This window comes from Pituophis catenifer, unplaced genomic scaffold (assembly GCF_029215685.1).
Source record: "Pituophis catenifer annectens isolate HBS135680 unplaced genomic scaffold, rPitCat1.0.hap2 SCAF_2, whole genome shotgun sequence".
In the NCBI taxonomy this organism is placed as follows: domain Eukaryota; kingdom Metazoa; phylum Chordata; class Lepidosauria; order Squamata; family Colubridae; genus Pituophis; species Pituophis catenifer.
In genome coordinates, this window is record NW_027256882.1 from 250,425,409 (window position 1) to 250,441,871 (window position 16,463).

General features: G+C 35.9%; 1 protein-coding gene across 3 annotated transcripts in view; it reads right to left on the bottom strand.

The window, feature by feature from the left end:
- Positions 1 to 238: 238 nt before the first annotated feature.
- PAM (peptidylglycine alpha-amidating monooxygenase) overlaps positions 239 to 16,463 on the bottom strand; it is a 107,899-nt gene continuing 91,674 nt past the window's right edge. For 2 of the 3 annotated variants that reach the window (XM_070938759.1, XM_070938757.1), the window contains 6 exons: positions 10,669 to 10,787; positions 8,684 to 8,783; positions 7,363 to 7,416; positions 5,000 to 5,200; positions 2,912 to 2,968; positions 239 to 1,079 (listed from right to left, as the gene is read on the bottom strand). In XM_070938759.1, the coding sequence (XP_070794860.1) occupies positions 898 to 1,079; positions 2,912 to 2,968; positions 5,000 to 5,200; positions 7,363 to 7,416; positions 8,684 to 8,783; positions 10,669 to 10,787 (713 nt within the window). In that variant the 3' untranslated portion in view covers positions 239 to 897. The remainder of the gene's footprint in view (positions 1,080 to 2,911; positions 2,969 to 4,999; positions 5,201 to 7,362; positions 7,417 to 8,683; positions 8,784 to 10,668; positions 10,788 to 16,463) is intronic. The other variant, XM_070938758.1, reaches the window with a different exon arrangement.

Below are 16,463 nucleotides of genomic sequence, written 5' to 3' on the forward strand. Positions count from 1 at the left end.
TACAGGTAATGGACTTTTAACTTTTTAATTTGTTTTTTTTTCTCTTTTTTAAAAAACCACTCCTTAACAAAATATCTTCTTTCATACAAAATAACATTTGAGTCATCTTTTCAGTTGCTGTGTTTTTTAAAAAACTGTTTTGCACCTTCTTTGGGGATTGATGGTTTTTTTTAACTGGGCTGTCTCCAAAGGCATTTCCCCTTCACCCCAAATTCAAAAATTCCACTTTGACAGCTGATGCTCTGCGAACACTTTATTACACAAGTTACATTCAGCTTCTGAAAATAGTGTTCTAACAGTATAGCCATCTAAAAATAAGACATCCTGGAAACACACAAAGTCTGAGCAAGAAGAAGGAGGAGGAAAAAAAAGATCCAATTATAAATAGAGACTTTTTAAAATCTTTCCCTTAAAGTAATAGAATACTTGTGATATTTCTTTAAAAAATAGGAGATTTAGTGGCTCTGTTTCATTGTGGCACTGTATTCTCTCTTTTCTGTGATAGATTAAGGGCATCAAAAGTGAAAAGGCACCAAAGAAAAACTGAAAACCAAAGGTATTCTTAAAGCTGAGACTGGGACTTATTTACAAATATAGAGACGGTCCCTAATTGAAATGAGTAAATATTACTATTTTAAAGCATTACTGCAATTAAAATGGGATTGCCCTGCTTTATTAAAAGGTTCACATAAAACAATGGCACTGATAGGAAATGTTCACACTCCAAAACTGAACTGAAGCAAAAGGGGAGGGAACGGAAGAACAAAAACAAAATTAAATCTGTGTACAGCCTCACAAAGGACTAGTACAGTTTACAATTAAATACGTAAAATCTTAAAACGTGCTAAATCTGGCAATCTTTGTAGACTCAGACCATGTAGCAATTAAAGGCCAGTTTCAGGAAGAAGATGAAGGTATCGCTGGAGGCTGAGGGACAGGTTCTTCCTCTTCTGAATCTGTGGCATCCTCTTCTTTTTCCTGGTCACTCCCTTCGGTACTAAGTCTGTCAAACCCTTTTCGACTGTAACCTGCCCGGCTTGCGAAGAAATTCCCCAGATTGAGGCCTCCGCTGCCTTTTCCTGCAATGGAAATCAAGTTTAAGATATGGTTCATGTTATCTTTCAGACATTTTTTATTTATTACTGAACATATTGGCTGCCCATCTTACCACAGGGTAATTCTGGGCGCAAATACTTTGGCCATCTAATGAGAAGGAAGGACTCACTGGATAAGAGCCTAATGGGCGTCCTCCTGGATGCACGGCTGTCTTTAGAAGAGCATATGATGGCCGTGGCCAGGGGGGCTTTTTATCAGGTCCGCCTGATTTGCCAGTTGCGTCCCTTTCTGGATCGGGATTCCTTACGCACAGTCACTCAGGCACTCGTCACTTCCCGCCTGGACTACTGTAATGCTCTCTACATGGGGCTCCCCTTGAGGAGTACCCGGAGGCTCCAACTGGTGCAGAATGCGGCCGCGCGGGGGATTATGGCAGCGAGGGGTCGCTCCCATGTGACACCTCTCCTGCATGAGCTGCATTGGCTTCCAGTGGTCTTCTGGGTGCGCTTCAAGGTGTTGGTTACCACCTTTAAAGCACTCCATGGCATAGGACCTGGGTACTTGCGGGACCGCCTTCTGCCGCCGATAGCCTCCCACCGTCCAGTACGCTCCCACAGAGAGGGACTCCTCAGGGTGCCGTCGGCCAGGCAATGTCGGCTGGCGACTCCCAGGGGGAGGGCCTTCTCTGTGGCAGCTCCCGCCCTCTGGAACGATTTGCCCCCGGAGATAAGAAGGATATCGGATCTTCGGGTCTTTCGCCGAGCCCTGAAAACTCTTCTTTTCCAGCAAGCAGGGCTGGCGTGAACCCCGCCCCCCTTTTTTAGTTTTTAATGGTTATTAATTGTTTAGTTTTAATTTGTTAATGGGTTTTAATTCGCACTGTTTTAATTCGGGCCAAAGTATATAATTCTTTTAATTAATTTTAAATTTTGTATTGTTATGTATTTTAGTTTTGGCTGTGCACCGCCCTGAGTCCACTAGGAGAAGGGCGGTATATAAATTGAATAAATAAATAAATAAATAAATAATGCTGGGAAAGATTGAAGGCAAAAGAAGTATGGGACGACAGAGAATGAGGTGGCTGGATGGAGTCACTGAAGCAGTAGGTGTGAGCTTAAATGGACTCAAGAGGATGGTAGAGGACAGGAAGTCCTAGAGGAACATTGTCCATGGGGTCGCAATGGGCTGGACATGACTTTGCAACTAACATCAACAACAACATAATCTGGACGTCTTACAAAAAGACATATTAGTTACTATACATTATTATTCTGATTTTTCAGGTTTCAACTTTGTTAGCTTATCAGCTCCTTCTGGTCAACATCAAGGAACACCTTAAAAGACATACAGTAGAACTGTCCTCTGATCTTTCAACCAAAGGCAATATGTACCTTTTTCTATTTCCTTTCAAGTGAGACATGACACAGGCACAAAGCAGAGTTTGGACTTCGAGGTGTCAAGCAAAACCTATTGGTTTTGCTTTCTACCCACTACCCCAAAAACCTTTTGCCCCTCCTTGCTTAAAATTAGCTCAGAGATATTTAGAATTTAGGTTGACAGAAACTACTACAGCCAATATTTTTCTTCATTTTAGATAAAGGGCAAGTCTGGGGGGAAAAAAATCAATTTCTTGGTCCTATTATTTGCTTTGCCTGTGTTCCTCTAAGAAATCATCAGTTCCCAAAGGCTTTGTCTGGTATATAAGTAGATGACTCACCAACATCATTACAGCTTTCTCATCATGAGTAACTGCTGGATTCATTATCAGAGGAAAGACAACGCATACAAGGGAACATGCAAGGAAAATATCATTTAACTTTTAGAAAGGCAACGCTAATTCTTTTATTGCACTTACCTCTAAATCTGCCCAGAATTCTACCTGAGCTTGAATCAAGTTTATGATCAGCATCAGCTATAAAATTGAGAGACATATGTAAATTAGAAGCAAGAATTATAAATTGAAATTACATGAAGCAAAACATGGAAGAGAAAGAAAACTAGAGTATTACCATTAAGGCTGTGATTTACAAATGATTTTAGACTGTCACTGATTCCTTGAACTATATTTTACTTCTCAAGCTAAACATAAAACCACCTTGTCTGACTGATACTTTTTCTGATGTCCCTGAAAAATGTCAAAGTCAAATTAAGAAGTTGAAACAATATAAATTGTTTTAATTTCTTTTTATAATAAAGGTAAAAGTTCCCCTTGCACATATGTGCTAGTCGTCCCTGACTCTAGGGGACGGTGCTCATCTCTGTTTCAAAGCCGAAGAGCCAGCGCTGTCTCTGTGGTCATGTGGCCAGCATGACTAAATGCCAAAGGTGCATGGAACGCTGTTACCTTCCCACCAAAGGTGGTGCCTATTTTTCTACTTGCATTTTTTACGTGTTTTCGAACTGCTAGTTTGGATAAGTAACGGGAGCTCACCCCGTTACACAGCACTAGGGATTCGAACCGCTGAGCTACCGACCATTCGATTGACAAGCTCAGCATCTTAGCCACTGAGCCACCACTCAGTGTAATATAAAATAATTATTTAATAATTATTTATTTATTTAATAACATAAAATTATTATTTTATAATAGACACCAGTTAATCGTTAATTGATAATTGATATTTGTCTTTTCTTTCTCTCTCACACACAAACACATAGCCTTTTAAATGTAGCAAAACTAAGTTGGTTTTTGTAATACAGTATTCAAACTCTCTTAAAAATTTAATAACCTTTCATATGACTTCAGATACTTAAAAATATTTTTTTCCTGAAAAATCTTATACTTGGCGAGAAAACTGCATGTAGAATTTGTGAATCCAAGCTCGTAAGGTCTCTCTTAGTTACAAAATGTTTCTTGCATAAAGTATGGCTTTCCTCATAAAAATTACACTTATAGTAATACTCAAAAGATTTTGTATGTTCAATTGGGGGCAATCATTTTCAGTCCAAGGGTAACATATATATACATTATATAGTGTTTTGGAGTAGAAATACACACAAAAAATTGAGCATTAAAAAGTGTGTGTTTCTGGTACTAATCACCCATCCAAATCTGAAATTCAAAGCTTCAAAAATAACATCTCAGGTTAAATTTGGAGATAAACTCTGATGGTGAATTTTGACAACAATGAATGGGGTTTGGTGGCCTACAGGAGAACACAGGAAGAAAAGGCATTTGTGGCCTAATAAAGGTGATGAGAGGAGAGGATTAGACATCTTATGTGCTTTCATCCCTGAAGCTGTCTTTGCTTAACGAACTAGTATGGAGTTTAAAGAGGCATTTGTCCACAAATGCAATTATTTTCTGAAAATAATGCTTAATAATTGGATCGGCACATTTATAGAGTTGGCTAGGGAACAGATTTTAACAGTTTGCCTTTACCTTTGATGCTGCTGTGTGTATTTTTAGAGCACACTGCTCCAAGTTAACTGCTGCTATAATTTTGGAGCATTGCAAGCACTGTTTTACGAGAGGTTAAAATGAAAAGTAGCTGTCTTTGGCTGGCTCAGAGAGAATCAATGCCAGAATAGATTCTAAAGAATACAGGAGAAACATCCGAAGGAATGGGTGTTTCCACTCTGTCTTATTCAGGAAAAGCTAAACAAAGCAGCAAGACCATTTCAACAATCCTTTTTATTCAGTAGACTTATAATTTCCCTTTCCTAATAAGCAATGCTATAAACTCAAAGTATTATCTCATCCCAGAAACCACAAGAACATTCATCCTAATTGAAAACTGAACTGAATGAAACAAGAACATTACAATACATCCTAATTTCTCAGGACAAAGATCCCATGATGTATGTTTTTTGAAGCCGGTTAACATGATCAGAAATTGATTATGCTGCGGCAGTGGAAAATAAACACTTCTGAAGTTCTTCTGTGTTATAAAGGCTTTGATATCAAAAGTACTTGTTACCAGGTTAAACACAGATTAATTACCTCCATAGATTCTTGTCTTTCTCCACCAAATAAACATGGCAATTGCCAAGAGGACAACTACTGGAATAATTAGAAGTGTTGTAATAAGAACAAAAGAAACAGAACTGCTAGCCTGCTGGACAACTTGATGCCTTTCTTCTTTCCTTAAAAATTCTTTTGATGTGGGTTTCTTTGTCAGTATGCCTTCTATAATTGCCTCTGCTTTTTTTGGAGAGAAGAAAAGATTAAACACAGATTAACTCTTTTGATCCAGGCAGAATCTGCTACAATATAACAGTTCATTTCAGAACACATATTGCCACTTTTAAATACCAGTTTTTAGATACTTGAAGAAGGCAAGTATGATAACTTCCTAACAAAAAGACAAAATTATTGACAGTGCAATCAATTGTTTGCAATTCCTCTTACGTGCCTTATGTAATTACTGGAAATTTCTATAATTGTCTTTGGTAAGATACATGATGGATTTGTAATCAAGGCTCGCTAAACAGGAAGAACTTTACTTGTTAAAATCCATTCTTTGTGAATAACATGAAGCACTGCTTATTTATCCTCACAAGCAATTTATAAAGCGTGTTCTTCAACAATCTGTATATATGGTGAGTTCTACAGTTCTATAGGCAGCAATTCGTGATTTTGAATCCTATATGTTTGTGGCCCAAAACAGATGGAAGAGAAAGAGGATGAATATTTACCCACACAATTCTGTACAAATTTTGTTTTTAAGGCTACCTAACAGTATAAAATACTGTTGTTACTTTATACTAGATTTTTTCCAGTGGCCAAATCATATTTTTGCAGCTATTTTTCAAAGAACTATAAATAATACAATATTAAAACAAACTTTATAAGGATTTTAGAAATAAAAGTATTATTCTCTTAATGTTCTTCCTCCTTATAATTCATCACATTCCATTCTGCTACTGTCACAATTTTTGGACCAAGGACACTTAGTTCCTATCAGTGGTTGTAAGTCATTGCCTAAAGAAGCTGATCATACAATTTAATATTTAACAAAACTTGTGCATGTCAAGCTATATCCCTTTATTTCATATGCACAAGTATTTTCCAGACAAGCATCTATATAATCAAAGAATGTCATTTTGCAAGGATAATTCTAGTCTAATCCTCAGCAATATATAGGAAACCAATTAGACTACCAATGAGAGATAGCTGTACAGACTCTTTAATATCTCCCAAAATAGAGAATCTACAATCTCTACAGTTATACTCTTCCATTTTATATAGGTCTAACCATCAGGAAGTTGTTTTTCTTATACTTAAATGAAATGTAAGTAACTGCTATTAATTCTAGCCCTAATTTCTGTAGTTTTAGAAAATAATTATTGATGATCCTTCCTGTAACTTCCTTTAATCTACCTGAACATTATTCTTCCATTTGGTCATTTTTTTCCTCCAGGAGGAACTTTATAAATTCCTTCAATCTGTTCTTCAGTGCAGGACCCTAAGTTCCTGTTTTATTTTCCTTGACCTCATTTAATCTCTCTCTATTTAGTCAATATCCTTCTGGAAATGTGGCACCCAGAATCAACACAGAATACTCTTGCTTTAGTCTCAGTAAAACTGAGAATGGCAGAATAATAACGTCAAACATCTTAGACATGGCGTTTCTTCTAGACGTTTCTTCCTCTTCTAGCCCAGAACTGCACTCACCCTTCATGCAGCTGTCTCCTACTGCTGGCTCGGTTCAATTTGTTGTCAATTAATACACCATTGTCTTCTCAGCTATAGTGTTTCCAAGCCAAACTTCTCTCTTCCAAATTCAGTAGAGATTGCATAATTGCATATTTTAGAAGGGAATTCCTGTGTTGTGTGTTGAGGCTTTTGCTGGCTCTGAGTTTTGCAAGCCAATCCCAAGAATTGTGTAGGCTGTAAGATCAAACCCAATCCACCCTGATTGTTGGAAAATAACAATGGAAAGGCTGGGACAACCAGTCTTCAAACTACACAGCCACACGCGAACTGTTTCTATTGCTCTAAGCTCTACTTCAGGGCGATATGGACCACTTAGGGCGCTGCTCGCAAACTAGAAAGTACAAAACATTCTTGATGCTTTGGGGATGGATATCTTCAAAGAGCATTCATGCATAAGTTAGAAAACAATTGTTGACCACAGTGCTCAGAACAATTGCAACACTCAAAGCAATTCCTCTCGTAACAAATAAGTTCCATTTCATGCTTGGGTTTTGTTCCAATCTTGAAACTAAACTCTCAAAACACAAAATCATGGAAATCAGAGCAGCTTCTTTGTGGTCAGAATGTTTTAAGCTGAAGCACTTTGCACATTCCAACACAGAATCAGCACGTTCCCCTGAGCCTAAATGGCAGAAAAAAAGACCAACCTTTTATTTCCTGTATTTCAATCCCAGCTTTTTTAACAGACCGATGCTCCATTTCTGAAACACAGAAATTGCTTTTGACACACTGTGATGTCTATGATTCATTGAACCAGTAATGGTCACCAGTTGTGATACATAATTGATGTTGCAAGTATAAGAATGCAAGCAGCTCTAGAATAGCAGGGGTTATACTATAAGTAGTATATAGTAAGTAGTACATTTCTTTCAGAATAAATAATGAAAGGTTTTCTACCGAGGAAATCAGAAACATAAACCAAAATGTCAGCACAAAACATTTATTCTTGGCGTGTAATAGGTTGGCAGATGATTTATAACAATCACAAAAATTGTGATCTGGGAATCCTTACAGTTCTTTCATTCTTACCTATTTCTACTTTCAAATTTCTTCACCTTGTTGTTTTATTATGCTTTTTAAAAATATAAAATGAAAAAAAAATATCTACAGTAGAATTATTCCTTGATGACTTTAAGCAGAAAGATACTGATAGAGACACTTTCAGCCAAGAACAAGTGCCAACTTCAATGACCAAATGACAGCAAAATATTCCAGTGGGTACAACTTATTTAGGTTAACAAGATGTGAAAATGGCACAGGAAAATGAAAATCAAACCATTTGCACAGCAGAGTGACTACGATTCTCAGCTGGCCTGTCAATGGACATTGCATGCCAGATGCTAAGGAACAACCTGGGATGAAGAGCTCTCTTTAACAAGATCATAAAGCCACACATGGCAACACAGCATTTAATATTGCAAATCATCTTGGTGAATCTCTAAAAGAGCAAAAGTAACAATCCCCATTGGTCTTGTTTGGATTTCATTACAAGTTTAGACTCTCAGTTAGTCTAGCTCTGATGGTTCAGAGCATTACTTTTCCTTACCAACATTTCTTACTAACAGTTACTGAAAAAAATAGCCGTGTATCAACCACATTTTAATTCACAGTAGTTTTAAAGAGGCTTCTGAGAAATACAGGAAACAAACATTTATTAGCTAAAAAACTGGTCAGTTTAAAACATTATGAATACATAATTTAAAAACATAGTTAAAACATGACTGCATATATAGAACAACAATGATAACTTTTTAAAAATCATCTGAAAAAATCAGTTCACAAACACCTTAACAAAATAGAGCTTTAGGAGCACAGAAATCTTTGGTTAATCCATCAAATAGCATTACAACCTTTTTACAAAAATCTTGCCCCACATACATTGAGACATAATGCACAGTAGCTTTAAGAATATCATCTTTTTATATGGGAATATTAATGCATTGATGATCTAAGGCAACAATATCTTACTTTCTGTGGATGTGAATTTCCACACCGTGTTGGCATGAGCATCGCCAATATACACCAGTCTGTCTTCTGAAGCAACAATGTCATGTGGCATCTCAAAATTCTGTGAAGGTAAATAGCCAACGTATTAAAATAAGGAAGACATTGGAAATTATTCAGTAATTCAAGAGGACGAATTATGAATGCAGAGGCATTTGACAGTGTTTGAACTTTTAATCATAATTTGTATAAATTGTGAAAGATTCTTAGCAGGGATGTGATTGAGGAAACAATAAAATATACTTTGTAACTATAAATGAAAGACTGCAGGGAGTCTTCATTCTCCAAAACTTCCTAGATTACTTCTAAACCATCATTCTTTTAATAAGATACATGTTTGTGGGGTTTGCTTTTTTTTTTTTTTTAACTAAACAATGTTTTTTGTTTCCTATTCTCAATAATCAGAAAAACTCATAGGTGGAAAAATTTGAATTTATTCAAGTGCACTTGACATTTGTTTTAAGTTTTCAAGGCAGACAAAAACCTAGAATACTGATTAATTTTAATCTGATGGCAGGCTGATTCTACATGCATAGTGGCAGCTACAGACAAGCTGAAAATAACAGAAAATACTATTACAATTTACTGTATTGCCCTCAGTGAAATATCTCTTCTCTCCCTACATTAACAAATCAAATTTATTTCTTGGCCTGTACTCTATCTCTTTGTGGCTGTAGCCTAATTAAATAAAAGCCTTTCCATATGAGGCAATAAGCCACTGTGTGCTGCATAAGCTCTGAGCCAGATATTGCATGTAGTATAGTTAAAGCTAAGTAGAAAATGGAGAGAGTTCACTGAAATATATTGGGAGACCATTTCCTCTTTCTTTCTTGAATTATTTTGCAGATTAAAAAAAAAAAAAATCCAAAGAGGACCAATGCATGCCTTTGAACTGTTACAAAGCATCAAGGTGAGGCTATTAATTTCTATTCTTTATTTTCATATTTCTAATTCTGTATTTCATGTAAATCATACCTATAAAACTCAAATCAACAATAAGGCAATCAAGTCAAGTCCAGTAACAGAATATAAAACCCTAATTTCCAAATGTATTCATGCATGCCCTGTTAGGTTTACAATATACTATTAGGATCCAGAAATCAGAATTCCATATAGATAGCTTTTCTCTCTTGGGAAATATTTTTCTCTCAGCTGGCATTCTTGCTTTAAAGTTTTTCTAATAGTGTTTCTTCATTCTTTGGCCACAGGAATTTGCTGATCATCGGTAGATACAGATTAATGAAGCTGTTCCATTAATTAATTTAAATTTACCATCCTTTTGTTCTAATTTTGGAAAATTCAATTACAAAATAAAAAGGGCAATCCAAAAACTGCAAAACCATCTGCTTCCTGTCCAGCAACTAAGCATGCTTTCAGAATTTGAAAAATAAAGTTATTGAATTCACTATTCTCCCCCCCGCCCACATCGAGGAACATCCAAAGTCCTTAGAACTCTAGATGTAATCCAGTCTTCAGTGCATTACATTTAAGGAAGCATCTTATGCAACAATTGATGCAGTCCAATGGACCACTTAGTGCTCATGTAAATCTTTAAAGAGGAAACATATGCTGATTTCTTATTGTCTATTGCCACTTTATTATTAAAATAGTATTGCAGTAGTTTGACTTGCATATTAATTTTTTTGGCTGAACTCTTTTAATAAATAATTCAAAACAGTTTTTCTGAAATATCAAAACCCATGCATTGTTAGGTTAAACATTTTAGGATTAAGTATCAGGTTGCACTGAAATATTATTCAATGATATTGTCTAATATGAGAATTCCATTACATGAATTAGAGGAATAATTCCATAAAACATTATTTTAAAAAGTACCTAGGTGAGATTTTTCATAATGAAATTTGAAATGTGCACAAGATGTAGAAAAGAAAAAAAGAGAGCATTCATGCATTTTTAATAATACCAAGTCAAGTTTCACAATGTGTTACCTTTCTAAGTGGAATGAAAGTGTCAATGATTTCTCCAGTTGAAAAGTTCATCACAAACGCTTGCACTGGCTCCCTGTCTCCAGGGTAAGGCTTTCCATTAACTGCATACAGGAGGCCACCTATAAACACACATTCATATTTTAATACTATGCATATAATGAAAGGTTTATTATTTCTTACAATCCAGTCTAAGCACAACAATACACAAACGAGGAAAGTTACACATCTATATTATTACTATTTTCATTTCTCCAATGCTCAATTGCATGTTGAAAGCCATCTGTGATTGTTTTTAACTATTGCTCACTTGAAATTCTAAGAACAAGGAGAATCCACCCTGACCCACCCTGCAGATTTTGCAGGAACTAAAATCCCATTTTTTAACTACTCCATTTAAGAAAAAGTACAAGACAACAAAAAGACCATGCTTTGCATTTTGGCTGATCTACTATACAGAAGGGGCAAACTGACAAATTTCATATTCATTTTGTTTGGAATGCTGATAAAAATGCTAGGATTTCCCCTTATAGGGACCTGAATATCAGGAGGAATAATGAAACAAGTGTTCTCTCGGTTGGAAAAATCGAACCACAATGCTTCTAAAATCAGTAAGCCAAGTACTGCAGAATGCTTCACTGTTCTTCAACCAAGTTTGGGATTTCAGAACTGCAGAACTCTGAAGTTGTTTCTGTCTGACAGAATCTATTTTGAGGATGTACTCTTAAAAGCAACAAAACTACCAATATATATGAGATTGCTTTTGCAACAGTGAATTAATAGCAACAATCTTGTACCATCACACAAATATTAATCCTTTAAGCTATGACTATTAGGCAATAATTAACACACCTCATGGAGTACAAGTAGTATAATCTTTAAGGAGAAAAATAAACTGGAAAAAGATTAATTGCTGCAACAGGATATTTATTATTAAAAATGTACACATCACACATCTATCACATTGTCTGGGGTCTAACTAGTATGAATAGAGATAAAGGGTAGACGTTCCCACCCTTTTTTGCCTTTCCAGGGGGTTGAAGAGCCTCTTGAATATTAATGAAAAATAGGAATGGAATCTTTTACATTGTCCCAAGAAATGTTACAATTCCATTAGGTTCCCTTTACTTCTTCTCTTTAGGATTCAGGGTATCATTTACATCTTGTAAATGGATAATGTTTGGTTCAGGGATGCTGATAAGACAATGTTGTAATGGCTTTACAGAAACATTTAGTTCTAAAACAGTAGAAGCAAGCACTTTACAAACAATATGCTCCAGTATCAAGGATGAACTGGAACCCAGACTGAGGTAAAACTCATACCCTTCCAAGTCCCCCCTCCCCAACTTTTGAATTTTTAACAGAGTTTATTTTTTCATTAAATTGACTGAAAATTGTAAACAAAACAAAACAGGTTTCCAGTAAAGCACTATCACAAAGAACCTGGTTAGAACCTTAATCAAGATAAGCCCACTGAACATAAGAGGGCAGCCTTGTCACAATGTGTTTTTACAGTAGAGTGAGTGACTGATAAAATTTGTGGCAAGATATTTTCTACAAATAAATACTGTATAATGGCCTAAAATTCTTTGTGGGATTCAATTATTATTCTAAGTTCTCACCACTGCATCCTTTTAAAACTCTTTTAATATCACTTAACAACCTATTAGTCTTAAAGGGATGGTAGGTAGGTAAGGACATAGCTAACAAAATATAATAAATCCAGCCATGTCAGTAAAATATACTTAGGTAAGTAAAATAATGCTTCACTGCATATATTAACACTAAGGTAAGGAATCAAAATTAATATTTAAAATTAGATAAGAAAAACAAACATTAATTTTAAGTGAATTTTAAAATTTTATCCTCAGTGTATTAACCCGCAATATAGTAACAGTGTAAAAATAAATTGTACTGTGCAATCTAATGATCTAAAATATGTTAAATGTATAAATGATATAATTGCTAATTTATTCATATGGGACTAAAGATTGATAGAACAAATATGAAGGCACTTACTTATGTAGATCAGAAGTTGTTTGCACACATTTATAACTTTCTGTGACTTATTAAACACAAGGTCTTTCTTATTTTATATAAGTAAATTAATCCTCAGACTGACTTGGAATATGCAACAACAAAGGAAAACTGAATTTTCTTCAAGTATCGTTATAGAAAGCAAAGTGTAATAGTACATGGAGGATAGGTTGATTCAACTGAAACATCAACACAAGGCCAGGTTCAACCAGGTATGGAAACCAGCTATCAAATCTCTTATTTAAAAATAGAAAGGAAGCTATTCAATCCCAAGAAAAAAATCTTTGTTGAAATGGGGATAATTGATGTCATCAACTGGTTTCTACCGGGAGTTGTTAGATTGTAGTTGCATAAATGCTAGGAGAAGGTTTCTTTCATCTGATATTCAATATCTAGGAGCCTAGATATCTATTCTCTGATAACTCTCTTTAGCCTAAATAAATTTGAGAATGGAGACATATTACATGTTTATAGTATGTCTCACTTGAAAAAATAGCATTCTTGACCTTTGGAGAGAAATCTGTATTTATAGATGATTCTTGCTTCTTTGTCAGATAACTATTAAGACCTATTAAGGAAAGATCTCAAATGAAGAGATAAAATTATCTCTGTCTTTACAGAAAAAAAATCTCCCTAAACTTTAGTTCATAAAACGGTTAAATAATCAGTAAAAGGTAAGGTAAACGAGTCCTTGTGGATTTTACTCTGCTAGTCATAGCTGACTTTACGGAGTGGTACCCATCTCCAGTTAAAGGCCATTTAGGCAGCGCTGTCCAAAAAAAGTTCCATGATCATGTGACCAGCATGACAACACACTGCAGAGTGGAAACATGGACTGCTGTTACCTCCCCATCAAAGTGGTGCCTTTTTATTTATTCACATTTGTATGCTTTTGAACTGATAGGCTGGCAGGAGCAGGGGCAAGTAACCTCATCGTGCAGCACTTGAATCTTGAACCTGAGCTGTCTGCTATCCCACCAGCAAGCCCAGTGTCTTAACCGCTGAGCCATCGCACCACCTAATCAGTAGCTGCATCTTTATGCTTTGTTTTTCATGCAATAGCAATGTGGTATGAATCCTATATATTGATGTTTAAGAATTGGAAAGAAAAAGTATATATCTCTCATTACTATTTTTCTTACAGGCAAACATGACCTACAATTTGCAATTTAGCTTTCTAATATAAAATTAGGAATTAATGAAATGTCTCATTTAGATTAAGTTCCTCCATGGCCCAAGTCCCATTGTCCTACGTTCCACTAGTCAGACCTGCAATTTACATTAGAAAAATAACAGATAGTCCTTGATTTACAGCAGATTGTTTAGTGACCGATTAAAGTTACAATGGCACTAAAAATAGTGACATATGACTGTTTTTCATAGTTACAACCTTTGCAGCATCCCCATGATCAAAATTCAGATGCTTGGCAACTGGTTCACACTTATGACGATTGCTGTATCCCAAGGTCATATGATCCCTTTCTGTGACCCTCTGACAAGCAAAGTCAATGGGGAAGCCAGATTCACTTAACAACCAAATTACTAATTTATCAACTGCAGTGATTCACTTAACAAATGTGGCAAAAAATATCCTAAAATGGGGCAAAACTCACTTACCAAATGTCTCACTTAACAACAGAAATTTTGGGCTCAAGTGTGATTGTAAGTAAAGAACTACCTGTACAAGAATTCCAACCGTCTTGTGCAATTTAGTCTTTCTATCCTGACACATTTCCACAGCAGTATATTTCTACTAAACCAGGGCAACAAAAGATAAGGACGAGGCTAAAAAACTAAATAAATTTGATTTATTTAGGATGAGTTAAAACAGATTACTTGATATATATTTAGTAATTTTCCACTTCTGTCACATTACAATTTATAATTCAGCAGGAGCTTTTGAGGGGCCTCTGAGGGCCACACCTTAGACTGGGGAAGAGAGGCATAGATTATGCGCTTCTACCCAAGTAAGTTTCTCTTTTGGGAAATGCAACATTTAGTATACCTCAAACTAAACTAGAATTATTTTCCAAACATATTGAAGCACTATGTGATTTTGATCAGGAATTTTAAGATACATCTTTATTACTTGTTTGAATTAATATATTTAGCTTTATTTGAAACTCAACATTAAGAAAACTAAGATCATGGCATCCGGCCTTTTCGATTCCTGGCAAATAGATGGGGAAGAAATGGAGGTAGTGTCAGATTTTATTTTCCTGGGCTCCAAGATCACCGCAGATGGGAACTGCAGTCAAGAAATTAAAAAACACCTGATCATGGGGAGGAAAACTATGGCAAATCTAGACAGCATACTAAAAAGCAGAGACATCACCCTGCCAACAAAAGTGTGTATAATCAAGGCTATGGTTTTCCCAGTTGCAATGTATGGTTGTGAAAGTTGGACCATAAGAAAGGCTGAGTGCCAAAGAATTGAGGCCTTTGAACTATGGTGCTGGAGAAGACTCCTGCGAGTCCCTTGGACTGCAAGACGATCAAACCAGTCAGTCCTAGAGGAGATCAATCCTGACTGCTCTTTAGAAGGCCAGGTCCTGAAGATGAAACTCAAATATTTTGGCCACCTAATGTGAAGGAAGGACTCACTGGAGAAGAGCCTTATGCTGGGAAAGATTGAGGGCAAAAGAAGAAGGGGACGACAGAGAATGAGGTGGCTGGATGGAGTCACGGAAGCAGTAGGTGTGAGCTTAAATGGACTCCAGAGAATGGTAGAGGACAGGAAGGCCTGGAGGAACCTTGTCCATGGGGCCATGATGGGTCGGTCACAACTTCGCAACTAACAACAATTTAGCTTTATACTGTTCATCTGTGTACCTGCAAGTATTTTAAGTACTGAATTTAATTAAGGCTGAGTTTGGGAAGAACTGGTCTGGATTTTGTATTAGGAGCAGCATTTTATTCATTAAAACAATCCAACTTTTATAGGTTTCTACATGTTTGAAAAAAAAAATGGGTTGTGGCTTTAAGAAGTTGAAGGAAGGATTCTGCTGAAAGGACAGAATACAACTTTTAAAAAATGAGCTCTCTCCTAGTATATTCTTAGACAAATCCTGTCATTTCTCTTACCAGAGATATTGTCTATTTCTTAATCTTATTCTTTGAAACAAATCATGCATCATAGAGATAATTCAAATCAGGTCAATATCCTGAAATGTGTCTCAGAGAAATGTGTCTACACAAATAATGAAGATAACATGGTATGATCTGAATATGACAAAGATCAAGCAAGCTAAATGACTCTTGCAAGTATTTGTAAAAACCTCAATAGGTGAAGCATATATTCATCTTATTAGAGGCAATAATTAATAGCCAACTGTCTTCAAAAGGGAAACAGCAAGTCAGGGTAGTTAAGATAACATTCTGTGAATGGTGCAGAAGAATAAAGTTTGCTGAAGGAAACATTCTAATTATAATATAATAAAGATATCCTCAAGCAGACTTGACTCCTGGGGACTGCTTCCATGCAGTTTTCTTGGTAACATTACAAAAAAGGGTTGTTTTGTATTTATTTTTTATTTTATTTTTTTTATTCAGCAGTCTACCCTACAGCACTGGAATCTCTAGTGGTCTCCCACGAAGTACTTAGGGCCTTATAGAATCTCTTTTAAGTCTCCCAGAACTCTATGATTACCTCTATTAAAGCAACTCAGGGCACCAGCTCTGAATGCATTGTAGCTTGAAACAATGTGAGAATCAAGCTTCTATCTCCCTTATCTCCATGGTCTTACAGATAACTCCAAATT